Raw genomic sequence first — 25,338 nt, 5'->3', positions numbered from 1 at the left:
CTGTAAAGCGATGGGATGTCTTAGCACCTGCAGTACGTTACGAGTCCCACGCCCCTGTTAACCCAGGAAGGTGTGGGGCGGGGGCCATTATATCGGATGTGGTGCTGAACTGCCATCCAGGAGTTTTATTCAAGCTTCCCTCCACCCCACCCCCCCACCACGCCCACCAGCCTCGACCTGGTCTTTCAGAAGGCAGAACTGCGCTCAAGCAATCAGTCCGCGCGCGGCCACAAACCCCGTGGCGCGCGCCCAGAGCAGAAGAGGCGGGGCGGAAGCGTCGCGCGTGCACGGCACATTGACTTGCGTCACCGCGTGACAGCGGCTTGTTTTCCCTTCCCGGCCGCCATCTTGGCCGTTTTCACGCGTGTTCGCCGAGCTCGTCGCTTCCTTCCGCGGCCTCCGGCTCCTCGACCTGCCCAGACGGGCCTCTTCCTTCCGAGAAGGTATAAAAAGGCCCCGTGGGGGCGGCGGGCGGGGAAGGAGGGCGCGCCAGGTGTTTGGGAGCGGGTTCCGAGGGCCTGGCGGTCGAGGGTAGGCCGCGGGTTCATCGTAGAGGGAGCTTCCGAGCACGGGGCCGATCCCTGGGCGACTTTTCCCTGCCCTCGTTTGGGCCTCGCGCAGCTCCTCCGCTCCCCGGGTGGGGTGGGGGGGGGAGGCCGGGGGGGGGGCGTTTCTCTCCTGCTGCGCTTCCCGGTGTCCTGGGCGGGCCTGGTTTGCCCATTGAGTTATTCGGTCTTCCGGGCAGCGTCGAGTCACGCCCAGGCAAGCCTAACTATCCTGCTTGTGCTCTTCCTCGCCTTTAGATGAAAGAGACGATCATGAATCAAGAAAAGCTAGCTAAGCTCCAAGCGCAAGTGCGCATCGGAGGAAAGGTAAGGGGCCGACTCCTCACTCCTCGCGTTGTTTAGTGCACTTCATGTACCGCCTTTATATTTTACGAGGAGCTCAGGGGGTCGTCTTAGGTTTATTCTCTTAATAGTGTGATGTCACCGACCCAAAATCACTCTGAGCTTTTTTAGAGAGTGAGCAGTTGAATATGGATTTCTCCTACATTACCTGAAAATACTGCTACCCACCATTTGTTTTCTTCTCTAGAAATGTCGTTTCCACAGTGCTTAGCTACTGTAACCTTACTTTCCCCCCTGTCTTCTTGCTTTATGGTAAATTGTGTTCTATCGGAGCTGTTAATGATTCTTACTGAATTTTGGGTGGGTGGGATGGTGAGTCTTAATTGTGCATGCAACGCATAGGGAAGCAAGATGCTGTAGTGTGTCTGACTTGATCAGAAAATCCACTTTCGGATTCTTGACTAGCCAGCATCCAAGTTTAGATTCTTGCATTGCCAGAAATAGCCTTTAGTCAGTTGTTGTTTCTCAGCTCCCTAATCCTCTTTGTTCCTCAGCTATCATATTCCCCTCCATAGAGATTTGTATCAAATTTATGAACAGGTTAATCCAGTACTCCTGAATCAGCACAAGGCATGCAACGTTGCACGTTTAAATATTAATATTGATAGTGTAGTGAAGTGCTGGCTATTCAAGGTGCGTTAATGAGTTTTGGTAGGTGGCTTGAGCTTATTGGTTCTGTGCCTTTAGTAAAATTCCAAGTAGTTTAAGGGAACAATCTTATGTTTTGCTAGGATAAGAACCTGTGAACTTGCTGTGTCATATCTTGGGCTCAGCCTTGTTTCTATTTAGAAGTACTTGAAAAGCAGCATCTAAAGTAGAATGTGGCTTTAGAATTTATATATTGTTTATGATAAAATTTTGGGTCTGAATGTAGCTTAGATTGTTTTTTGGAGGGGCCGAATGTATCTTAGGATTTTTAGGGGGGTTGAATTTAGCTTAGACTTTTAAAGCTGTCATCACAAGCAGATTGCAACAAAACATATCTTTAATCAGGGTGAAGTGAGCAGAATTTCAGGTCTGAGCCTTTTAAAGGAAGTACTTGCGACTTGAAACCTATAATTTTCCATTATGCAAAGTGTTTTCATAGTGTCTGATAAATATTTGAATTAAAGCAAGTTTAGCTTTGACATAAAAGCAGGTTACTGCTCAGAGTCTCAAAATAGTTCAGCTTATAAGATCCATCTTCAAAATGAAACAGTTGTATGAAAGGTTTGCCCTGACTGACAAATTAATTTTTTGCAAGCTGTACTAGTACTGCAAAGAAGTAGGTAAAAACAAGTGTTTAGGAATTGAGAGTGTTGTTTCGTTAAAGCATCCCTTTCTAATGACAATACCTTAAACTTGTGAAATGTCCAAAGCACTATCACACAACATCTGGGTGTTCATTTGTTAATGATTTAGGCCTGACAATTAAGTCATAATTTGGTCAGAATGAAGTGGGTAAAATAGCGTTGATAGGATAAGGAGAGAACTAAATCTAATATTTTGATTTAATTTGGATCATACCTTTTTTTTGCTGAAACTTTTGGTTGTCATAACTTGTCATCTTGGATGTATATGATTATTTTAAAAAAGCTCTTATGTTAACATTTGTTGCTATTTTTATAACCATGGACTATGTGAATCTGTCTACCACCCATGAAAGATTCTCCTGGATGTACTAATGGTTACAGTTAATTGTTCTTTGTGAATAATTTTTCATAACTGCAGGAAAGATAGGTCTGTACTATTCACTGCTGGGATATATAAGGTTTTGTGTGTGTCTGTACAGGTACTTTGTACAGTTTAGAGAAGATTGAAATGGTACTTTGGCAACTACTACAATGTTCTGTATCTGTAGGGTACTGCTCGCAGAAAGAAGAAGGTTGTCCATAGAACAGCTACTGCAGATGATAAGAAACTTCAGTTTTCCTTAAAGAAGCTAGGAGTAAATAATATCTCTGGCATTGAAGAGGTAACTTATGATTTCTTATCTCCCCCTCAAATACTGTTTCTGAAACCGCTGACTGTAAAGAATTTGATGTGAACAGGAAGTTTGCTGTTGAAATGAAGTTTACCATACATTTTGAAAAAGTTGATTTTCTAATGGATTTGATTTGTTGTGCAGGTTAACATGTTCACTAATCAGGGAACAGTCATCCACTTCAACAATCCGAAGGTTCAAGCATCTCTGGCTGCTAATACTTTCACAATCACAGGCCACGCTGAGACAAAGCAACTCACTGAAATGCTTCCGAGCATCTTAAACCAGCTTGGAGCTGACAGTCTGACTAGCTTGAGGAGACTAGCAGAAGCTCTACCTAAACAACGTAAGTAGAACTAATTTGGGATGGTAATAATCCTGGCATCTCCATGGGCTAATTGTCACATGCTAGTTCAAACATAGGGTGTGGTAGTGCCACTGAATGTTATATATGTTTGGATTTTAAGATTCCTTGGGAATGAGGATCTACTGCTGGTCCTGTCACAGGTGATTTCAGATGCCTTTAGTTTACGTAGTCCTTTGTTGGAGTAGCTGAGGTTACAGAGATGGCCCAATTGTTTTTTGGGGTGGGGTGAATGGAGTTGTAGAGGCGGCGGGACTGTAGGCCAGTGGATTTGCCCTCCCCAGGGCACTTACCCCTGGGAAGGGCAAATTGGGTGGCCCACTAGGAGTTCTATATGCAGCACGGAATGCCATGTCATCACTTCAGCGCCCTCGCAGGCTCTGCCAGCATAGCAGAGACTTTCCAGAGACCTGAAACCTTAATTGACCTGGATCTTAGTTGACTTCCAATCTGGCTTTGCCTCCCAGGACACAGGCGCCTGGGACATGGACTTATTCCACTCTTTTGGGTGGCGTAAGCACTTTGAGCCCAATGGAGGGCTTTTCGTTGAAGAGTTTTTTTGTATTTTGCCTCCCTGATCCACCGAGAAGCCCTCTGGAGGTGGTGGGGCAATGCAGCACTGCCATTGTTTCTGGTTGCGACAGAGCTGTGGATTGGAATGCCCATTTATTTTAGAAAGGAAGGATTTTGAAATCTGGTTTTTGAAATTGACACCTTTTAAGTTATGACTTTCAGGCAAGTTTTAAGTTATAAATATATTTTAAGCTGTTTTTATTAACATCACTAAAAACAACAAACAGCAGTTAAACTGCAGACCAGCAATGGGTAATTGAGTTTATTACAAATACTGTACCTTTGGTGAGAGATGGCAGGGCAGAGTGACTGCTTTTCTTAAAACTAACTTGATGAAGCTACTAGAGGTGATGCTTTTCTTTTTCTTTCTCTAAGGAATTCTATGTATGATTGAAGTTTGGACTATTGTGTTTTGTTTGCTCAGGTTTAGGGTCATGTTTACTTTTAGGTATAATCTAGTAAAATATTGTAACAATCCTGGTTCGCACCTGGATTAAGGTATTTTAGAGGAGTTTCTTATATTGAACATTATTAAATTGATGCATGTTTATTTTTTGCAAGTTGAGCTGTTCCTCAAAAAGCCTGAATTATAAATTGTGTATTTCTCTTTGTGATTATAGCTGTTGATGGAAAAGCACCCCTTGCTACTGGTGAGGAGGATGATGATGAAGTTCCAGGTAAGAACAGTTAATTTAATTTTCCATCTTTCATAATGTGAAATTTCTATAAAGTAAATAAGACACATCTTACGCTAAATCAAGACAAGATTTACAGAGTGGAATGGGCCTTCTTGTTGAACTATGATTGGGGGCGAACCATTTCTTACTACTGCTACTTTATGTGCTAATATATTTAGGGAAATCCTTCCATTTGTAGAGTAACACAGTTTTTCTGTGGTACAGCTCTTTTGGTTGAATTTTGCCATCTTGTTTGCTAATTAAAGAAAGGGAGCAGTGTCTGTTTTGGTGAGTAAAAAGCCAGCAACCTAAAATCACGGGAGCCACACAGACAGAAACCTTGAAGGGAGGAATAATGGGTGGCATAGGTTGGAGAGGCTGGTAAGATCCAGCCCTAAATGTTGCAGATGTTGTTTGATAATACAGTAGTTGACGCTGGTATAATTACCTTTCACTTACACAAAGTACCTACCGCCCTTCAGTCTCTCTCCCACAGCTTCAGGGTTACATGTAAGTCAGGAAATCACATCTTGCTCCTTTTAAAATATATAGAGTGCCTTGACTGTTTTGCATCCCAGGTCCTCTTGCTCACTTGCAGGAACATTGCCTGACAGGGTAACCTAGCCCCCTTGAACAGTCAGCTCTCACTCTGATATTGCACAGAGCTACTGGGACTTGGGACTCCAAAACTTCTTCATTCACAAGTTGCCACCATTTGTATCCTAATAGACAAATTTTGTTTTAGACTGATATCTGCGTGTGTGTGTGTGTCTTCCCCTGCTAGAAGTACATCAGGTAGAAGTTACAGGGTTTCTTTTCAATTGCATTTTAAAAGCGTTTGAACTGTTCTTTTGTTTGCGTATTTGCAGTCCTTTTCTACAAACCTTTTTAGACAGCTTTAAGCTGCTCTTCTCCACAGTTTCACTGAGCCAAACTCGCATCTCAGCTGCCAGTCATCTTCCACTGTCTCCCTTACCAATATTCTGTCAGCTTTATTGGCTGTTCTTAGGGAGAGGCAGAACCTAATTTTTCGGTCACTACGGAGTACAGTGAAAAAACTGAAATAGTTGGGCCAAGCCCAGCCTATCTGCTGTGCTGCTGGGGTCTCCCTCCCTCCCAAGTGTTTGATGCCAAGCAATATCTTGCCAGTTCCCAAATCCACTCTGCCTTCAGGCCCAATTTTACCAGTTAAAGGAAAAGAATGTAAAGAGTTCTGTGGTTGCTAGCTGCAGTGGTGTGTTCATGACTAAATAAATATAATGGTTCTGTATTTTGATATTTCTCCTGATTTCTGTTTTGCATCAGAGTACTAAGTAGGAAGGCAACGTGTCCGTAGCTCTATTTATCCATCATTTATGACAATTAACTTGTTCAGCTCTCTGTTTACAGGGTGAAAGCAGCAATAGTTTTACCACTTACGTTTAAAGAACTCTTACAACACTCTCTTTCAGATCTTGTGGAGAACTTTGATGAGGCTTCGAAGAATGAAGCAAACTGAAGGGTCACTTTTTTGGAAACTAAAACTTGAAAGTTACATGGAGCTGCTATTTTATATTGTGACTTTTATTTGTAACATTTTTGTACTGATGATAAGTCAAAGATCTATAATACTTGGAAACTCCTCAAAATTGCAGCTCTCCTTGGTTATTGCTTAGCGCACTAAGCATTTATTTGCGGCTGGATTGATGTGCACAAAATGGAAAAGTATTAAGTCAAAATCCTAATAAAAGTTAAATTTAGACACATATTTGTAGGTAGTATTTTGTGCGTTTAAATGTGTGCCTTCGATAACTTGCAACTAGTTTGGGGTAAAGTAGATTTAAATCTTACCAAAATAAGTTGTTCAGAGTTTTACATGTTTCCCCAATCATGCTGTTTCATAGTTCGTGTCCATTTCTGTTGAATACATTGTAACAAAGGGATATTTCTCCACTGAAGACAGGAGGACATTTAGTAGGTGGGTGATTCCCAATCCTTCCAATGGGGAGGCAGGATTAATTTTCTTCAGATTTCCTGCTTGTTCTTGGGTGTCACCTTCCTCCTAAGCTTGATTATTTCCAATGCAGCAACTGCATCTTAAGCAGATATTTAAGTACAAGAACCGAACAAGTTAACAGGAGGAAAGATAACAGCAAATAATTTGCAGGTATAAACAGTAATCAGAGGTAGACTGAAGTGGTACTAATGAAGCAGACATGGCTGGAACAATATAGAATGACCAGGGCCAAAATGTCCTTCTGCCTTCAGTGGAGAAGGACCTTCGCAGTGAGTATCCAGTGGACCATTTTCTACTGAGTCAGGAGGACAACTTGCAGACTTCCACTGAGTCAGGAGGACAACTTGCAGAGTCAAGAGGACAACTCCTGAGCAGTGTCCCAGAGTACTGGGTGGGTCATACCCTATTGCCGTGGTGGCGAACCTATGGCACTCTAGATGTCTATGGACTAAAATTCCCATAAGCCCCTGCCAGCATGGCCAATTGTAGTCCATGAATATCTGGAGTGCCATAGGTTTGCCACCACTGCCCTATTGTTTCAGCACATACTGCAACACCTAGCTGAAAGCTGTGTCTGCTGACTTCAACCTATAGTGCTTTACAAAGGTAGAAGTTGTCGCCCAAGTAGCGGCCCTTCAGATCTCTTCCACTGAAGAGTGGTTCAGGGCAGCATTCATGGAGTACTTCTAATCAAATTCCCAGTGATGCCTGGTGGAACCCTCAACCTTTCTGCTTTGTAAGCCTCTGGGATGCATTCTTTCAAGATAGAGCTGATAGAGGCTTTAGACATAGCTCCACCTTTGTTAGGAGGGCAAATTGAGATTAATAATGATTTTGAATTTCCTCAGTCCTGTGGAAGAAAAATCTTGATGGCTGCTGACATCAAAGGTGTGCCAAACCTCCTTAGAGTGTTTGGGACGAGGGCAAAAGAATAGCAAGGAAAGCTCCTGGGCCAAGTGAAATGTGCTGGCAGCTTTTGGTCTGAAGGTTGGATCTGTGTGTAAAATGACCTTGTCCTTGTGGATGATGCAGCACTCTGGTTGGATTGACAGAACTCCCAGTGTGCTGCAGGAATGGCTACCAAGAACAAGATCCTGAGCCACTTCAATATAGGCTCAATGGGTGGTCTGGTTAAGGCTGCAAGGACGGTATGAAGGTTCCAAGTAGGGGACTTGTGCCCTTGTGTTGGGCTTACCTGTGCAGCTCCCTTTAGGAAATTTTGAATGTAGGGTTGTTGAGGGGTAGGGTTGCCTTTATATGATAGTAAGAGAGTAGTCAAGGCTGCCATGTCCCTTAAGGTAGAAGATCTGAGCCCTGAGCTGTAACCCTCCTGTAGGAATTGCAAAATAGAAGCAATATTTGGTGTTTCTGGATCTATGTGCTTCCTGCAGCACCATCTAGTGAGCACCTTCCATGCTGAACTGGAAATTTTGAACAGAAAGAGGACATGGTGGGGGAAGGGGAAATAAGATGTTTCTCAGAAGTCCTTGCGGTCCTCACTTGTTTGATTCATTAGCTTTCTCTTCTGTGACCTGTAAATAACATACTGTGGCTATCATGTAAAACATTTGTTCAGGAACACAGACATACACATTCAGATCATTTAATGATATTTAAAAAGTTACTCTTGTATGTGAATAATGCCCATTGTAAGCTGCCGTTTGGCATTAAATGACTGGACTTTAGTTTGTGCAATCCAGTTCTTTTGAAATCACCAAGCGTGGGTGTGCTTGTCCTCAAAACCACATTCAAGCCATGGTTTTCCATTCTGGTTTTGATAGATAGGTCAAAGCGTAATTTTATGGCTTGGATGGCAGGGAGAGAATTGAAATTTGTAGGACAAAGGGGGTGTTTAGCCTATCTTCTTGCTTATAGAATACAAAACATTGCTTTAATATATAGATGGTGTCCTTGTCACTCCTTGTATATGTTTATACTAGTAGTTGCCACATCTAGCTTATTTTCTTAGCAAATTATTTGCTGTGTAGATATTACACAGAAAACTCACTCTAAAATTGGTGGTAGTGACACATAATATTGTTAAATTATTTTAATTACTGTATGTTACATCTGTTTCCTATGCTAGCATTACTTGTGCCACCTGAAATACGGGTCTGGCATCTGAATTATCAACATGTCATCTTGCTCTTAATGCAGTAAAGGGATTACACACGATAGCAGGTGGCTCATTAAACTGATATATTTGGTATACTCTTTGTAAAGTAGAATACTAAATTTGAAACAATGGTTTTCCAGGTCTCTGGAGAGTTTAATTCAATATAACACACTGTTGTATCTGTGATGAAGTTCAATGGTGAATGTAGACTACTCGACTTAACGCCTGTAATGTCTGTGCAGATCCTCCTGCCAGGCTTGGGAACCTCAAATTGATATTTACTGGAGGACTGGGATATCAGTTAGGATCTCAGCCTAGGCATGGCAGACCTATAACAACCACCACCAAGGGCTATGAGACACACAACCATCGAGAGTTGTACAGTACTACCTGTACAGGTTTATTAAAGACAGAACAGAGCAGATCACATTTATTTTAATGCAATTTATAAATCAAACATTGTACAGATTATAATGCTGAGAACTTGTGGAATAGAGGAATAGTTCTGTTCTTTAATCCCTGCTATATTTGTGCGCCACATAAATGAAGAAAAGCCATGTATGTAACCACAGCATGAAAATAAGTTTGGCATTAGTTAAACATGCTGTTTTTTTTTAAATAAAAATGAAATAAATACCAAACAATCACCTTTTAAAATATATACCTTAGAGAAAAACAAAGGGTCACTTTACTGCTGTGATGAAACATGTCACCATACACATTTAATGAGCATTTTATTTACACGATATATAGAACCATGGCTCTGAAAATATCCAAAATCAGTTCAAAATGCTTGCCGAACCCCTTATACATAATTTTAAAACATTTACAGCTTTAGCCATTCTAATTAGCACATCTAATATAACAAATGGAGTGAAATGTTTGCAAAAGACCCCAAGAGAGGCAGGCAGTTCAGTAGTCTTCTCTGGCTAGTGAATGGGGAAACCAGGGTATTTCTAATATTGCACTATTGTCCTTCACATATGCTGATGTTGTTACTGGGGAAAAGTTTTAAGATATACTATATTGTTTCTGTGTTTAGAATTTATAGTCTTCCTCAACAGGGTTGTTTTACTGCATCCTAAAATAGACACCACAGCATGACTGGTTCAATGGCAAACCATGGTCTGTCATTACAGGGATAAGCCTAGGGCATTATTCGGTTCATGTGCTGTATCCGCCATATATTGCTTTTGTATTTAATCCTAGTTTGTGATTCAGGTTAAATGGCAAGCCATGGTTTATTCTCTGTCCTCTAAACTAAATTAGAGTAGGTCTCAAGGCACAGTTGAACAAACCACAGTTATGAGTTGAGCTTTACCATGTTTCTTAAGCAAAGGTGAGCAGAAGAGGGTGCGCACGAGTCTAAAGATGAGCCATGCTCTTTTCTGCAATGACAACCAATATAGATCATGTCCTCGGATAAAGACTGGTTACCATGTTCACAGTATACATTTTAAATAAACTAGGGCAGTTTATATTCTTTTCCACCAAAAAATCTAAGTACAGTCATTTGTGCTGCAGGGAAAGTGAAAATAGCATGCCTCCACAGGTGAAAATAGTCCCATGGGCATGGAGGAAAACAGTCTGTGGGCATTGAGGAATCAGTTTTAAGGGCAGCTGTCCAGTGCCGGGCCCAGCATAGCCCTTGCAGACCCTGCTGGCTCCCTCCTGCTCCAAGCAGTGACCCCGGCCCAACTGCCCCAATGAGAGCTCACCATCGGTGGTGGGCAGATGGAGGTACAGTGACACCCAGCATCAAAGGGATGCAACTGGCCACCCAGGAGCTGCAAAGAGGGATGGGCGGTCAGGAGTGAGCCAAGTGCAGGAGCTTCAGCCTGCAAGAGAGGAAAGCAGGCAGAGAGGTGGAGAAGGGACAAGATGCATTGCTATTCCACAGCTCCAGGGAGCGGCAGCCACTGTCAGGCAAAGCAATTGGAGGGGTGTTAAGCAGGAGCTGCCAACCAAAGACCAGGCCTTGGTGTCTGTGCCGAGAAGTGGGGAGAGGCGGGAGGGAGGTGATTCAGGAGGCGGTGGGGTGGGATGCTGACAGAAAGGCCAGGGAGCCAACAGAAGCCCTGAAGGAAGGTCCAGAACTCACGTCAGGGTACCTGATTGGAGGGGAGGGAAATAAGGTCCAGGAAACAGTGGCGGATGAATTTATAATTGTCTTTAGATCTTTTTTGGGGAAAGAGTATAATTATGGTAATCAACTTTCCACCTATTTCAAACTACTCTGTGGCAATGCAGTGAAAGTTCAGTTACCATAGGTGGGTTTTCTGCCTACCATTTAAATGTGTATTTTAAAAATATATGTTTTCATATTCCAGTGCTTTCTCTGCTTCATTTCACTATCATCTATTAATACAATGTTCCAACTGCTAGACTCAATACATTAATATATTCTGAAGATTCATCATGTTATTCCCCAAAAAACATACGTAATTTATAGAAACTATATATGCCACACAGAATAAAGTCTGATTGCCCCTTCCCATTCCTTTCTCAAAGATTCTATGCAATCTAATATCACATTTTACAACATATTTACAAAAGAGGTAAGGTTTGGCTTTAAAAACATCTATAAACAAAAAAAAAAAGGGGGGGGGGGAAACACTCTCTCCAAAAACAGTTACCTGAATACAACTATCAAGCAGTAAAAACATTGTTCTGGTGGCATCTTACTTCTTGCTTGAAACATTATGCTGTTATGATAGGGGTTTTTTTAACCCATTTGTGACCTCAAGCCCTGTTGGCACAACAAAGCAACACCAAGGTAAAGGTAAGGCTTGCCGAGACCACGGGCAGGCCATACTATGCTGTCGACAATTCCATCAGCGCAACCAGTGCCTATTAAAATGCATATACCAGCAAGAACTGTCGAAGCACAGGGATTGGTGACAATCTGTCACTGAGCCATTTTCATAAAGGAACAGTTTTTATCCTTAGCTGGCAAATAATGGGAGTCCCCCTGCAATGACTGGACTGAGGAAAGTAAATCAAGTTCTGCAATGCTAACACTCAGTCCAACTCTCCAGATTAGAATCTGCTCTCATTCCTGCAGTGGTGTTATTCCTTGACATTTTGGAGAAGCATTAATAAGTGAGACTCAATCACCTGTTGAACTAAAACAGAAGGAATATGGTTAAGTTAGAGTACATCTCTTCAGTATAAGCAGTGGTCTAGCCCATTTTAGATAAGCAGGACAAATAAGCAATTATCATATAATGGAAGGCGGTGTGGAAAGGTGCTCACTCATTCTGTCAACTCTCCCAATTTTTAATCCATACTCCAGCCACGGGGGGAACGGAGGATGCAGTTATGTACTAGATTCTTAATGGCTGCTCACTTGCTTTCTTATAAGTGAGCAACTGTCATCTGACTCTTTGTGGAGGAAATAAAAATGGTCTCTTAACCAATGAAACATCATCACTGGGAGCACAATAGTGAGTGCCATGTGCTTGTGAAGAAATGAACACTGATCCTCCAAGGATTCTTAGAAATGCAAGGGTCCCTGTGTCTGCCCTTTCAAAATGGACAGCATTTGGCTAATCACGTGCATGTGTTTCTTGCTCACCATGTAGAGTGACCACGGATAGCATATAGTCTGACCATAGGCAGACAGGGACAAATTCAGTTCTTAATATTCTCCACAGCATTTTAGGAAATGTAGCAAACAAAGCAAACTGTAACTAGGATCAATCCTAGATTTCGAATTATCAGAACTGCAATGAGAAAATTTTGTGGGGAGCAGAAAACAGCTGAGGCATAGTACAATGAACCTAAGTCCCCAGTTCTGTGACTTTGTTATACACACTGTGAGCTGAAAAATGTTAATGCTGTAGCCTTCAAAAAGAGAGGAAGTCACTGAAATAGCAGGTCTTAGGATGTTCTTGAATACTTACCACTACGATGGCTTAGAGCTACAGCCAAATCCATGGAATTATACCCAGAGTCTGTTTCTATAGTTGGATCAGCACCATGCTCTATACAAAACAAACATGAATTTAAGTAGCTTGTATTTATTATTATGCTTTTTGTATAGATCTCATTAGCTACTATTACCTTCATAATCTATATATATAAAAATGGAACTATGCGTTTGTTGCTTCGAGAATAACCCTGCACCTGCTGGCCCAAACGCACTGAAAATTTCACAGACACTTACTCATTCCCTTGACTGTGTTCTTATGTACCTCCTGCTGTCAGACAACACACCCAAGCCAGGCAAAACATCTTTTTCCTGGCACACCAGGCCTTGAAGCTGCCTGTGTGTAACTGTCACCCTTAGAGCGTCTAGATTGCCCTTTAGAGATGTTAGCTTCAGGATAGCCAGAGATGAGAAGTAAAAAAAACAGTAACACTAGAGCAATAACTCAGAGTGGGAGAGTGAGAACACATCATGCCGTTGCCATGTGAGACGTCAGGTGGGGTTCCCCCCACTCACACGCAGGTACCTTTCACTCTCTGTTCCTCAGCCACTGCTACCACACAACACACCTACTCTCATACACATTCAGCGGAGGGAGATGGAAGGGACGGAGGAGGGGAGAGGCATGCAAGGGAAAGAGAAGTGGAGGGAGAGGGACAGAAGAGAGTAAGGGGTGGCATGCAAGGGAGGGAGGGCCGGGCCCAACATCTGGATCTGCACTCCACTCCACCCCTAGCAGAGGGAGACGGAAGGGAGGGAGGGGGAGGGGTGGCATGCAAGGGAACAGAGAGGGTGGGAGAGGAAAGGGACAGAGAGGGAGGCATGCAAGGGAAGAGAAGTTAGGGAGGGGAGAGAGTGAGGGGTGGCATGCAAGGGAGGAGAGGGATGGGGCCCAGCATCTGGATATGACCCACCCACTCTAGCAAAGAGAAAGGGGAGGTAGATAGGGGGAGGGGTGCCATGCAAGGGAACAGAAGTGAGGGAGGATACGGTCACACACATCAATGACATCGCACAATATCAGCCTGCGCGTTTCCATGAGCATGTACTGCTGGCCTCTGCAATTGATTTGCTGCTATTGTTCCTTTCCCATTTCACCACAATAAGCCACAGCAACGCGTGGTCGGGCCCCGCTAGTACTTACCTAAAAGTATTTTAACGCATTTCACATGGTTCCCATGTACAGCGTAGAGCAAGGGGGTGCCACCATTCTGCAAAAGCCAAGGAGATTTTAGAATGCATTCACACACCTTAAAATCCAAATATGGCTTGCACTTATGTCTGAAAAGTTATCTCACAGAGCACACCAAGGTACAAGGGGTTGGATCTCACCAGTCCATTCACTGGTAGCAAAGCCAAGTGTGACAGCACAATGAACTGGTAGGATGCAATGTTAGGTTTTTATTATTTATTTACTGTGTATATATTTTTTGCCCATCACTAAAGTCCCTAAGTAGGATATAATCCTAAAAATAATCATAAAAATTCATTTCAAAACCATCCCCACCCTAAATAGATATGGTATTAACATGCAAGGAAAGAAAAACGAAGTGATCAGTTTGTCCCTATCTTTGTAAACAGAATGACATGTTTTTATTTTAGAACAAAAATTGTGTATGGCCTACTACAACAGAGTAACATGCCTATTCCGCTAGACTTGTCTCTACCTTTGCTTGGATTTCATCTTCCATAGCTTGATTTTAAGACAGTCATAATACTGCAATTGGAGAAACAGAATTGTTTGGAAACTATTCTTCAAACAAGTGTCATCTAAGCCTATAAAAAGTAATTTCACACCTAGTGCCCTGCTAGTCATAGGTCAAACTGGTAACACAGAATCAGATGCAGACACATAACAACCTGGACTCACCCAGTCATATTCATTGACATCAACTCCACAGTCAATCAACATCTTGACAATGTCTGTGTATCCTTTACTACAGGCCAATGACAGTGCACTTTCTCGCCCCTTCCCCAGGATCTGTGGGTCTGCACCCTGAAGGGAAAAACAAACCAAGTTTTAAAGGCATTAGCTTCACAATCACAGGTGAAAAGAACTCCAGAGGTCCGCTTGTATACTGACAACGTTCTAGAGATCTTACACCTCTGACAAAATTTTTAAGCAAAACAGTGTTTCAGGGATCATTTGGTCTATCGGCTTATTTTATATGCAGCCTCAATCTGCTTTGATGCCAGCGAAAATTACTGCTTCCGTTCCCCCATCCTGCTTTTTTATGGAAGTCTGAAAGTAATTGAAAAGATGATCTTCACTTCATGAATCTGGCCCACAAAAACTTATCCCAAAATAAATATGTTGAAAGAGAAGGCCTGAAAGAATCAAAGTATAATCACAGTACAGCTTTGGCCTGATATTTTAGCTGAAGCTAGTCTATGAAATAAACTAAAGAGGCAGTGACATATCTAATAAATTGTCCTTATGCAGTGGTCTATAAATTGTATTTAACTAGGCTGTCTGTTGTGTCTTCCATTGCTCTCTGTCCAAAATTATTTCTGAACCAGGTCAGGCTGACCCTAGTTCATGAAGGAAGCAAGAGAAAAGAAGCAGATAAGTTCTCAAAATGTAAGTGCTGATAAGGAAAATTAATCTTTGCCAAGCATTAGTGTCAGCATAACTTGTATCAGTCTTGTCTAATTATAGTGACTGTATCTGCCTATAAAACTTTAACATTATGTTTATGTTGAGAGAAACTGTTCTGCAACCCTGCTGAGAGATTTTTGGTCTTTCCTTGTGGACAATAATTATTTTTCTAAGGTGCTCTCTGTATATTGTTTGGTTCAGATTCTCAGGTGGTGAGCCCAGTCTCCCAGTGGGCCAGAATTCCCTGATAGTGTGAACTTTTATGGTGGCCTAAACCTAAATGCTTTGGCTGCAGCAAGTAACTATCTCGCAGAACATACCGGTACGTCCCACTCCCTATCCTGCTGATCTTGAGAATGGCCTTGTTATTGGGAAGTACAAGGCCTAATATGATTTGACCCCCAACTGTTTGGAGAACAGATTCATTCATGCATTTAGAAAGCCTGAGGCCAGGGCAGTAGACATAGGGTTGGAGGGGAGGGGGGTGGGTGGGGGCAACTGGCCTAGCGGCTCAGTCCAAACCGTAGCTTGCTGGAAGAGAGGGAAAAAAGCAATGGCCTCTTTTAAATTTACAACACTACTCTCACTGACTATACTACAAGGCTTAAGTACGATGTGGGTGATGTTTTCACTTACATTTTGAAGGAGAAATTCTACCACCGCTATCTGCCCATGGGCTGCGGCCCACATCAGAGGGGTAAAGCCTTCTTCATCTGTATGATTGATTACATTTTCTATTGGACAACACAAACAGGTGAACAATCTCATCATTGGGGCACATAAAGGACTTAGGTGTAGCAGGAGCTGGGACCCAACTGTGAGGGGGCATTATCGTAACAAGCCACACGAAGATTAAAAACTCTTTGACTGAATAAATCTCAAAATCAGTTGCCTGATAGCCGAGTGCTCCCTTAAAACACTGGATCTTTGCAAGGCACAGCCCTAAGTCTCCAAGTTAGGAACTGAAATTTGTTCCAAGTTCAACGTGAAGTCCTAAATAGTCGTTATATTAAGACTTTAATTTTTTTTGATAACTCCAACTTTGCATCTGATTAAACAAAACATAATTGCACAGACATACAGAAAGCTGGCATACCCCTAGAAATTAATTCTATATGAGCATACATTTATTTAGTTAATACCAAAGTCTCTAGGTGGCTTACACAAGGTTAAAAACAATAAAACACCACAATAAACATCATAAATAAACTATAACAATTAAAACAAAACAATAAAAATAGCATAAAATTTAATCCCAATCCCTACTCTTGCAAACCCACCCTAGCAGCTGGAGAGAGGCTTCCAGGGAAGCTAGCCAAATTTCTGGATTAACAGGAAGATCTTCACTGCTGCTGGCACCCCTGCCACTGAGTAGGCCTGATTATGGGCTCTCACCGGTGTCCGGTCAGATCTGGACTGAGATTTCTGCCACCTGCACTCATGCCTTCACCCCTCCTGCTTCACTACCCTCAAATCCCCAGCATACCCTGGGGCCTGAAGAGCTCTGCAAGTGGGGCGAGGGTGCTCAGAAACGATCATGTAAATGGCCCTCCTAATATCATCATTCCAAGGTGAGACCAGGGCCTTGACAGGAGTGCCAGCCATATTGCCAGGAAAATAACCCAGAGTTCTCAGAAATCCTTGGGATTCCATCCTCCACCAGGGGCAGCCCATCTTAATTTGTCCACCATCCTGGCAGTGGGGAAGGGACATCTGAAGCGACCACAAATAACGGATGACTATGGATCCCACCGCCACAGTAATGCTGTACAGCAGTTAACAAATGCCAGGCTTGCTGTTGTCAAGAACAGAGAAAAACAAAAACAGCAACTCTACCAACTTTGTCAGCAAATATAGATACTGGATAAATACTGTGGTGCTACTGAAAAAGGCTTGTCACAATAAGTGGGAGGGGCTAACGGTTTTTATTGTTTGGAACCATTGCACAATTCAGAAAAATCAAATATCTCTGACATGAGCTGTAACTTGAAAAAAGGTCATTGTTGCTTAAAATCACAAATATGGCCAAGTGCCTAACTCAGCGTTTCCCAACCTTTTTGACATCACGGTACCCTTGACCTCACTCTTCACATCTCACGGTATCCCTGCCATTCCCCCCCTTCCCCTCCCAGTGCCCCTGAATGCCACCCCCCCTTCCCCTCCCAGGAGAACCACTCAGGGGGGTGCGGGAAGTTGCTGCTGACCTTGTGGTAGGCCCTGCCCCCTGGGCAGCTCCATGTCCTTGCTGGGGCCGGCAGGAGACACCACAAAAGTGAGGGGGGCCGGTAGGGTTGCCGCGGTACCCCTGGGACATGCTCACAGCACCCTAGGGTACCACGGAACCCTGGTTGGGAACCGCTGGCTAACTACACGTTACATTTTCCCAGAGGATGATCCTCAGTCAGATGGAGAAGCACATTCTGTGTGTGCTTATCTGGACTGGGACCTTGGTGCACTGGTGTGAGGGGTTTGATTTCTTCTCTGTGTCATTGTCCCAACCTTCAATGGCCCAGGGGGATGCTATTTGCCCTAATGATGCCTGCATATATACTGGTGAACTATGTGCTACATTTCTACAATATAAGCAAATAATTGCCCTCACCCCCCCCCCTCTTTCCCTGGCTATTTCAGGGCAGGACCACATGCAGGAAGGGAGGTCTAAGCACACTTTTTGTACTGTCCCAATATGAACTGGGCCTGGAATATGTGGAACTTCAGAATATGCCTTTCCAGCTGACTCAAGGACATTGTAATTGAAAACATAACATGCAGTTTGCCTTTGACTAGAGAGCGTGAAGACACAGTTTTTGTTTTTAACCCTTCTGCTTTCCTAGTGCTGTACATTTGAAGATTGACACAGGAATGCTTGAAATCTTAATGTTGTCATTCACTGAACAATAAGGTCTGAGACAGAAAATAGAAGAGGAATGCATGAAATGGAGACTGAATGGGAATCAGCCATACAAACAGGCGTAACCTATCCTCACAAGTTATCCCACTGCTAAAGGGAAGACCTAACAAATCCTTACCTTGCTCTATGCGTGAGGCTAGATATAACATTTCCCCTTGAGCTGCCAGCTGGTGAATGGAGAGAGCTGCAAAAACAACACAGGAAACATATAATAATATTCTTAAGGAGAACCAAAATGCTGGCATCTTGTACTGTCCCAACAGAAGCTCCCCGAACAAAGTTTTAAAGTTTACCATTCTACTTACAGTTCACTAGCAGAGGTGTTGTAGAGACTTCGTTTCCTCTATGCTTGTTAGTTAAAGTGGTGGACTGTTTTATAGGTGAAAAATGTTTTGTAGTTGAAGGGGTATAGACATGTCTGACTTGAATTCCAGGAGAAGTAGTATGAATATTGCATTCAGCTAGGTGAAAGAAGAAAAGAAGAGGTTGTAGTGAGTAGTAAAAAAAGTAATATCCCAAGGATGCTACCAAAGCACATTTATGTGGAAGTCTTCCTCCAAAGTGAAAGAGGCTACTTCACCCCTTCACATAGCTGTCACTGAAAACTGGCTCTCTTGACTACAGTTGAAGTCAGCCTAATGGAACTGATTGCTCTTTAATGTTGTGCAAAAGGATGCCTATTCAGTATGAGCTCTTGGAGGCAATTCAAGTGCCAGGATGTGAAGACAACCTTACCAACAATATAGTCAATGCTATAGAAACCTAGAACTCCAACACTCCCAAGAGGTAAATGATGAAACTCTTCAATGTAAGGTTATAGTGCCTATAGCTTAAATACATATCTAACTGCAGGCTAGCCAGGAACCTTTAGGCTCCGAACACAAGGCAAATTAATGTGTAAAGAAATAACCTAAGCTTTTTTTGCCATAAAGTTGAATCAGACATGACCATCATGTAGGATTTTCAAGGCAAGAGACTTCAGGATGGTCTGCCTCTGCACAGAGACCCTAATATTCCCTGGTGATCTCCTATCCAAATACCAACAAAGACCAACTCTGCCCAACTTCTGAGACTGATCCAACCTAGGGCATCTAGATCAAGAATAGCCTAAGAATACACACTTGGAAATAAATTCCACTAAAATCAATGAATTGTCTTTCCATACCTTGTGTTCAGGAATCAATATGCAAATCCAGCATCAACAGCCTGATTTTAAACAAGTATACTGAGAACTAAGCATCATAATGCACAGTTCCTAGGGCCTGCAACATTGAACATACTTTGAGAGTATGTGCATGGAAGGTGTTGGACTTGATGGCCCTTGTGGTCTCTTCCAACCTATGATTCTATGAATTTAGAATGCACTGCAATACAAAAAGACAAGACTGGCATAATTGTTCTATTGTCTAGGCATCCAAGGTAATTTACAGCTATCAAATATTATCTAACAGGTGATTAGAAACCACATCGACAAGGGTTCAAACCTAGTATTACACAGTTACAATGGTAGAATGAAAAAATCCGAACAGATAATCTTAACATCACAAGATCATATTCTCCTAATCTAGCGATACCACCATTAACAGAATTCTCCTTCACTTTCCTCTCTTTCCCATGGAGAAATGAGAAGCCAGAACCACAGTTGACTCCTCAGCTCAAGCTTCTACCAACTGACTCTCTCCCCACAGCTTCTCTGTAACTGCCACTAAGGCTTTTATAGCAATGGAGATTCACCAACTCAACTGAACAGAACTCTATGATTGCTTGGCTAAATGCAGCCAGCTCTTAGGCCTAAAAGTCGGGGGTAAATGTCTAACTCATCACACCTCTTCTTGGGCGAAGTCAGAGCTCCCACTATTTATAACCTGTTTTTGCCTAGAAACATTTGTTTAAAAAAACAAAAGAAGATATCTTAACAAACTTCTTGTAACCTCAGGAAAAGGAAAATAGCTTTAAATTAGCTATTCTAAGTAAACAGATGCAAGATTGGGCTGTATGTGCCTCACAGCTAAATTTGTAATTTCCTCCCCCAGACTGCATACTTACATGCATCTAATTTAACCATAGGTATACTAAAAAGAGATTTTAAAGTAATCATTGTGAAACATTCCTAACAGGTTTCCTGGAGGAAATTCTTACTCACCACGTGCAATTTGCCAGCTGACTATTTTAATTCCTAGTCTCTAATCTAATCTAATATGTGACCAAACCTATCACTGACTCTTAAAGGTATTCCATAAACGAGAAAAACATGAAAAGTGATTATATCCCCTTATGCATTCCTTTGCTGTTATACTATTTTCCCCATTTCTTAAAATAATAAACAAAACATAATTTTAAAATGCCAACCTTTAAATAATACAGATGCCACTTCAAGATCAGAGTTCACTTGATCTTGGATGTTTTTGCTCTCTTCTTCATTCAAGGACTTCACAAAACGGGAGCATACATTCATGTCAAACCTATTGGGCAAAATGAATTTCATTCCCATTGCAACACTCTGTGCTGGTCCTTCTTCAATGCTGGAATCAAGGTGATGCTCCACTTTAATATCTGGCATGTGAGAGATGCTGTAGCTGGTAGCACAGTCTTCCACAATTAGCTGAGCTCCAACATCTAAATTTGTTGAGGATTCCATTATCTGAAACTTAGCTATGTATTGTCTTGTAGTTTTTTTTCTTTGATTGTATTTTTAAAAACCAAAAACAAAGTTCCAGTGGCTGAGATTTACATAACCTGCAATTGAGCACAAAATAATAACATGTCAGAACACAATGCCACAAAAGAAACAAATTCATCAAGATGAACAGATGTAATTTTTTCCTTTTCAAAATGCTGCAGAATACTGCCTACCCCATATGCATTAAAAATTGCAAAACAGCTCCTCAAACGTAATACAGGCTGCAAACCTTGCATTGTCTGGTTGCTTTAAATCAGTTTCTTTAAAGCTAATGGTTACAGTCATTTTTATGACAGAAACAAGTATCAAGATCAATTTTTTCTTACTTCAGTATTTTCTGAGGCTCATTCCGCACATGCAGAATAATGCACTTTCAAACTGCTTTCAGTGCTCTTTGAAGCTGTGCAGAATGGCAAAATCCACTTGAAAACAGTTGTAGAAGTGGTTTGAAAACGCATTATTTTGCGTGTGCGGAAGGGGCCTGAGCTTGTAGTGATGCCATGTCTAAAGTAAGTACATGAAGCTGTGTAATACTAAAACAGATTATGGGTCTATCAAACTTAATACTGTCTGTCTGAACCAGCAGTGGTTCTCCAGGGTCTCTGGCAAGTGGTCTTTCACATAACTTACTGTCAGATCCTTTAATCAGAGATGTCATGATTTCATTTTGAGACTTCTGCATGTCCTCAAGTACTGGCAAATTTGCTACCTATGAACAAGTAATGCTGGAGCTTAACCATAATTTTGCTTATAATTGAATAACATCAGCAGCGTGGTCATGGATGTCCCTGGTCTTTGAACTTGGAAGGAATGCTCTGAAAACCATGCTATGATCCAGAAAGTCCATTAGGCTATTAAAAACTAGTTCTGTAACTAGATCAACCATTACTATAGTATTTGCTGGGGTGTAAAAATAGCTAGGACTTTCAACTTTTTGGCAAAACTGCTTCAGTAAGAACTGCCAGCTGTTTTCTTTTTTTAAAAAAAACCCTCTGTTGGGGGTGGTGATGGTGGTAAAGGGCTGCTTTGCTTTAATGCCCCCAAGTCTACTCCAGTTGTTATGGGCAATGAGCCATGTACCCTGTATAGGAATATGGACAGATACAAATCATGACATAATTCTCTCTCTTGAGAAGCTACAGCAAAATAACAAGAAGCCATGAGGTACTTTTAAACACGAACAAATTCATTGTGACAGAACCTTTTTGCACCGCTTTGTCCAAATTCAAGAAACAAACAAATATGAAACAAACAATAGGGTTGCAGTTTTGGAGAAGGGATTTGGCATTGCGTCAAAGGGACTCACATCTGCCGGTCTCTAAGCATAAAGAGGACCAGGCATAGTAGTTATTTATTCAGAATATTTCTATGCCCCCTTTTCAAAGTTCTGCTTAAGGCAGCTTACACTTAAACCCCCCAGCACAACTCTTTCAAGCCGTTATACACAAGCAACATATAACCCATCCATAAATCAAAAGAAAGTAAAATTGGTGTCAGGCAAGACTCAAAGAGAAAGGTGTTCGAGAAACAAGGTGCCGTCACAAAAAAGGCCCTGACCCTAGTCACCACCTGCCCCACCTCTGAAGACAGAGAGCGGAGCTTCAGCAGCCTCTTTTAATTGGCAGGCTCGCTATCAGGGCAGGACATGCGCCTTCCGCTTGACCTTCCCTCCGTTTCCACGCCCATACAATGATTTCCTCCTCCTATCACTACACACCTTCCACCTCCGCAGCCTCGTGTCCTTCCACGCTAATGTTATGACGGTGACAGTATTGTTGTGGCTAGCTGGTTACGTCGTGACGTTACTTCCGTCCAACCCACAGGACGAACCCGGAATAAAACAGCACAACTTTCCATGTTATAACCACCCGGGCAAGTACGTCAGCCTCCGTCATCACAAAAGCGACTTTTGTTGGCAGCCGAGCGATCCTAGGCGGAGTGAAACTGGATCAACAGCGATTAAACGTCATGGGAGCAAGGACTATGCATGAACCACACAAGCCCCGCGGAACTCAGACTTTTTCTAGCTCTATGTGGAACAAGACGCCATGTTAGTGCATGCTGGAACCTGTGGCGCAGCGCTCGTGACGAAAGTCGTGACGGAATTTCCGCTTCCTGAAACTGCCCCGTGGGGATGGCGGCTTCCTTGCGAAGCAACGTGACTGCAAATGTCTGAAGACGGAAAGTAGTGTGGACTTCGAGGGTGAGTGAGGAGCCAGTTTGGCGACACGAGGGCCCATCAGGCAGAGGTGGATTCCCCGCAGCATATTTGTAACGAGTTGCAATCGTTCTAAATGAATTCATTTTCCATTTATCAAAAGGGGAAACCGAGTTCATTTATAACGAATGCAACTCGTTCTAAATATGAGTGATTCCGCACAGTCGTTATTGTTGGAGTTCAGATTTTCAGATGATTTTAGCCGGCGATAGCTCTTCACGTCACTTAAGCTCCACAGTTTGAAAAAGTAGTCCTTCTGCAAGAAGAACCCTGCTGGGTCAGACCAAGGATCCATCTCTGGCCCCTTCCGTAAATGCAGAATAATGCACTTTCAGTCCAGTTTCAGTCCACTTTGCAGCTGTACTGTACTGTGCGGATAGCAGAATCCACTTGCAAACAATTGTGAAAGTACATAATTCTGTATGTGTGGAAGGAGCCTTAGTGCACCATCCTGCTTCCACCAGGGACCAACGGGGTGGGATGGGGAGTGATAAAGTCCACTTCCCTACACTCCCTGCTCACAAGTGATTTTATTGAAGTTAGGCTTTTTTCTTGCCTTGATTCATTTGCTTTCTCTTCCCGCATGTTTTAAAACTCTGTCATGCCAGTTTTGCAGCATTTTCGTAGTATTCCAAATGAAGCCAAAATAGATTTGTATGAAGGTATTATACTTGTAGCAGTTTTATTGTCAAGCCGTTTACTAAAGTACCTAAAACGGAATTGGCTGTTTTAAACACTCTAAACTGCGAATGGTCTCTGCTAGTTCAGACGCTGTGACCAATATTAGGATAGTACGCTTTATTTCCTGTTTTTGCCTGAGTGTTTCTGGTCTGCAAAATATGTGCAAACTCCTCCTGGTATTTGGTATTATTGACTAGAATAGGATTGTGTGAGAACAAGAGGCAGGTATTTGAAATCTGCAGGATTAAATTACTAAAAGTGCTATTGTTAATAGAGAGTTTTTCCATGATAGAGCTAATGTCAATCTACCATCATTAGATAGTTATGTCCAACTTCTATTCCATGTATATTTCTGTTTGTGCAATCTACTATTTGTTAGTACAGAATTGTTGGACCCAGCTGGAGCTTAGCTTTGTCATTCTAGGTGAAATATTGATCTTGGCTAGTATGCATTCTTCATTTTGCTTTAGGTATAGAGAATAAATGTTCCAGCTATATGATTGCAATGTGTACTGTTTACTAATTCCCTTGTTGTTGGTACTGTTTGTTAAATTTTAGAACTGAAAAAACAACAATGCAAATAAAAATTGGTCTAAAGCATGTTATACCATTATGATGAAAGTACAGGACGTTAAAGCAAAAAGAGAGCTGATATGTACAATAAACTGTGAAATAAACTACATTACTATATCCTATAGAAGTGATTCCCTGTGTTGTTCCACTATTACCATTCCAATCTCTTTATAAAAGTGCTATTCTGAACATTTCTGTTTTGACATTCTGTGAAATGATAGAAATGTGGGAACATTCCAGTTGGTCATTGCAGGGAAAGAACAAGAAGAAGAGTTGGATTTATATCCCCCCTTTCTCTCCTGTAAGGAGACTCAAAGGGGTTTACAAACTCCTTTCCCTTCCCCCCTCACAATAGACACCCTGTGAAGTAGGTGGGGCTGAGAGAGCTCAGAAGAACTGTGACTAGCCCAAGGTCGCCCAGCTGGCGTGTGTTGGAATGTACAGGCTAATCTGAATTCCCCAGATAAGCCTCCACAGCTCAGGTGGCAGAGTGAGGAATCAAACCTGGTTCCTCCAGATTAGAGTACACCTGCTGTTAACCACTATGCCACTGCTGAGTACACTGCTGAGTAAAAAAGCAAAAAGTACACTGCTGAGTAAAAAAGCAGTTTTACTCAAAATTGTATACCAATAATGTGTGAATTAGTTGAAAGTTAACCATACATTCTTACTTAGCATTGTGGATAGATTTAACTATATGGGGTATCCTTGTAATTTCAGTGAAGTTTTTGTTTGTTTTTCTAAGAGGCTGACATACTTGGAAGATAATATTTTCCTGCCTGAGGAGAAATTATTTGAAAGAAATAATGGCTAGCTACAAACCTGTTGTGATTCAGAGTTATCCAAAACTTGGTGAAAAAGTAACACAGGATACTTTATACTGGAAGAATTACAAGGTAAGAATGCAAAGGTAATTGTTGGGTTTAGACCTGGGTTGTACCCGCATTGATTTGAAGACATGAGGTGTTTAATTTGACGTTTGATGCTGCAAAATGCCAAACAACTCAAGATAGCAGCTGATTACTGCATTTGTGCTAGGTGACAATATTTGCTAGGTGACAATATTAAATTAACATTGGTGTTCACTTTATATTAAGTAATGCTGTGGCAGATGTGCATCTTTTTACAGTCCTAACACTGCCATCCTA

At 42.1% G+C, this 25,338-nt stretch overlaps 3 protein-coding genes across 3 annotated transcripts in view; 2 read left to right on the top strand and 1 right to left on the bottom strand.

Annotated features, from left to right (window-relative positions):
* The first annotated feature begins 283 nt into the window (after positions 1-283).
* On the top strand, positions 284-6,228 carry BTF3 (basic transcription factor 3). The gene is made up of 6 exons (XM_048504803.1): positions 284-443; positions 804-872; positions 2,749-2,862; positions 3,016-3,217; positions 4,429-4,485; positions 5,937-6,228. Exons 2-6 carry the CDS (start codon positions 804-806, stop codon positions 5,981-5,983), a joined length of 489 nt encoding a protein of 162 aa, XP_048360760.1. The 5' UTR covers positions 284-443; the 3' UTR covers positions 5,984-6,228.
* Positions 6,229-8,968: 2,740 nt separating this feature from the next.
* On the bottom strand, positions 8,969-22,801 carry ANKRA2 (ankyrin repeat family A member 2). The gene is made up of 9 exons (XM_048504802.1): positions 22,436-22,801; positions 20,388-20,774; positions 18,344-18,499; positions 18,157-18,222; positions 15,764-15,861; positions 14,399-14,524; positions 13,673-13,739; positions 12,503-12,583; positions 8,969-11,722 (listed from the first exon to the last, which is right to left on the bottom strand). Exons 2-9 carry the CDS (start codon positions 20,674-20,676, stop codon positions 11,667-11,669), a joined length of 939 nt encoding a protein of 312 aa, XP_048360759.1. The 5' UTR covers positions 20,677-20,774; positions 22,436-22,801; the 3' UTR covers positions 8,969-11,666.
* Positions 22,629-25,338, top strand: part of UTP15 (UTP15 small subunit processome component) — a 16,662-nt gene continuing 13,952 nt past the window's right edge. The window contains exons 1-2 of the mRNA XM_048504801.1: positions 22,629-22,921; positions 24,936-25,086. Of these exons, the coding sequence (XP_048360758.1) occupies positions 24,997-25,086 (90 nt within the window). The 5' untranslated portion in view covers positions 22,629-22,921; positions 24,936-24,996. The remainder of the gene's footprint in view (positions 22,922-24,935; positions 25,087-25,338) is intronic.

Source organism: Sphaerodactylus townsendi, linkage group LG07 (genome assembly GCF_021028975.2).
Source record: "Sphaerodactylus townsendi isolate TG3544 linkage group LG07, MPM_Stown_v2.3, whole genome shotgun sequence".
Taxonomy (NCBI): Eukaryota; Metazoa; Chordata; class Lepidosauria; order Squamata; family Sphaerodactylidae; genus Sphaerodactylus; species Sphaerodactylus townsendi.
This window is presented reverse-complemented; position numbering and strand designations above follow the sequence as displayed.

Excerpts from the sequence above, each read along its gene's own strand:
- ANKRA2 (XM_048504802.1), bottom strand. The coding sequence starts at position 20,676 with ATGGAATCCTCAACAAATTTAGATGTTGGAGCTCAGCTAATTGTGGAA. Across the intron at positions 15,862-18,156 it reads AGCCTCACGCATAGAGCAAG|AAAATGTAATCAATCATACA; the intron begins GTAAGGATTTGT and ends GTTGTCCAATAG. Across the intron at positions 12,584-13,672 it reads ATGCGTTAAAATACTTTTAG|AGCATGGTGCTGATCCAACT; the intron begins GTAAGTACTAGC and ends TGTTTTGTATAG.
- BTF3 (XM_048504803.1), top strand. The coding sequence starts at position 804 with ATGAAAGAGACGATCATGAATCAAGAAAAGCTAGCTAAGCTCCAAGCG. Across the intron at positions 873-2,748 it reads AAGTGCGCATCGGAGGAAAG|GGTACTGCTCGCAGAAAGAA; the intron begins GTAAGGGGCCGA and ends CTGTATCTGTAG. Across the intron at positions 2,863-3,015 it reads ATATCTCTGGCATTGAAGAG|GTTAACATGTTCACTAATCA; the intron begins GTAACTTATGAT and ends TTTGTTGTGCAG.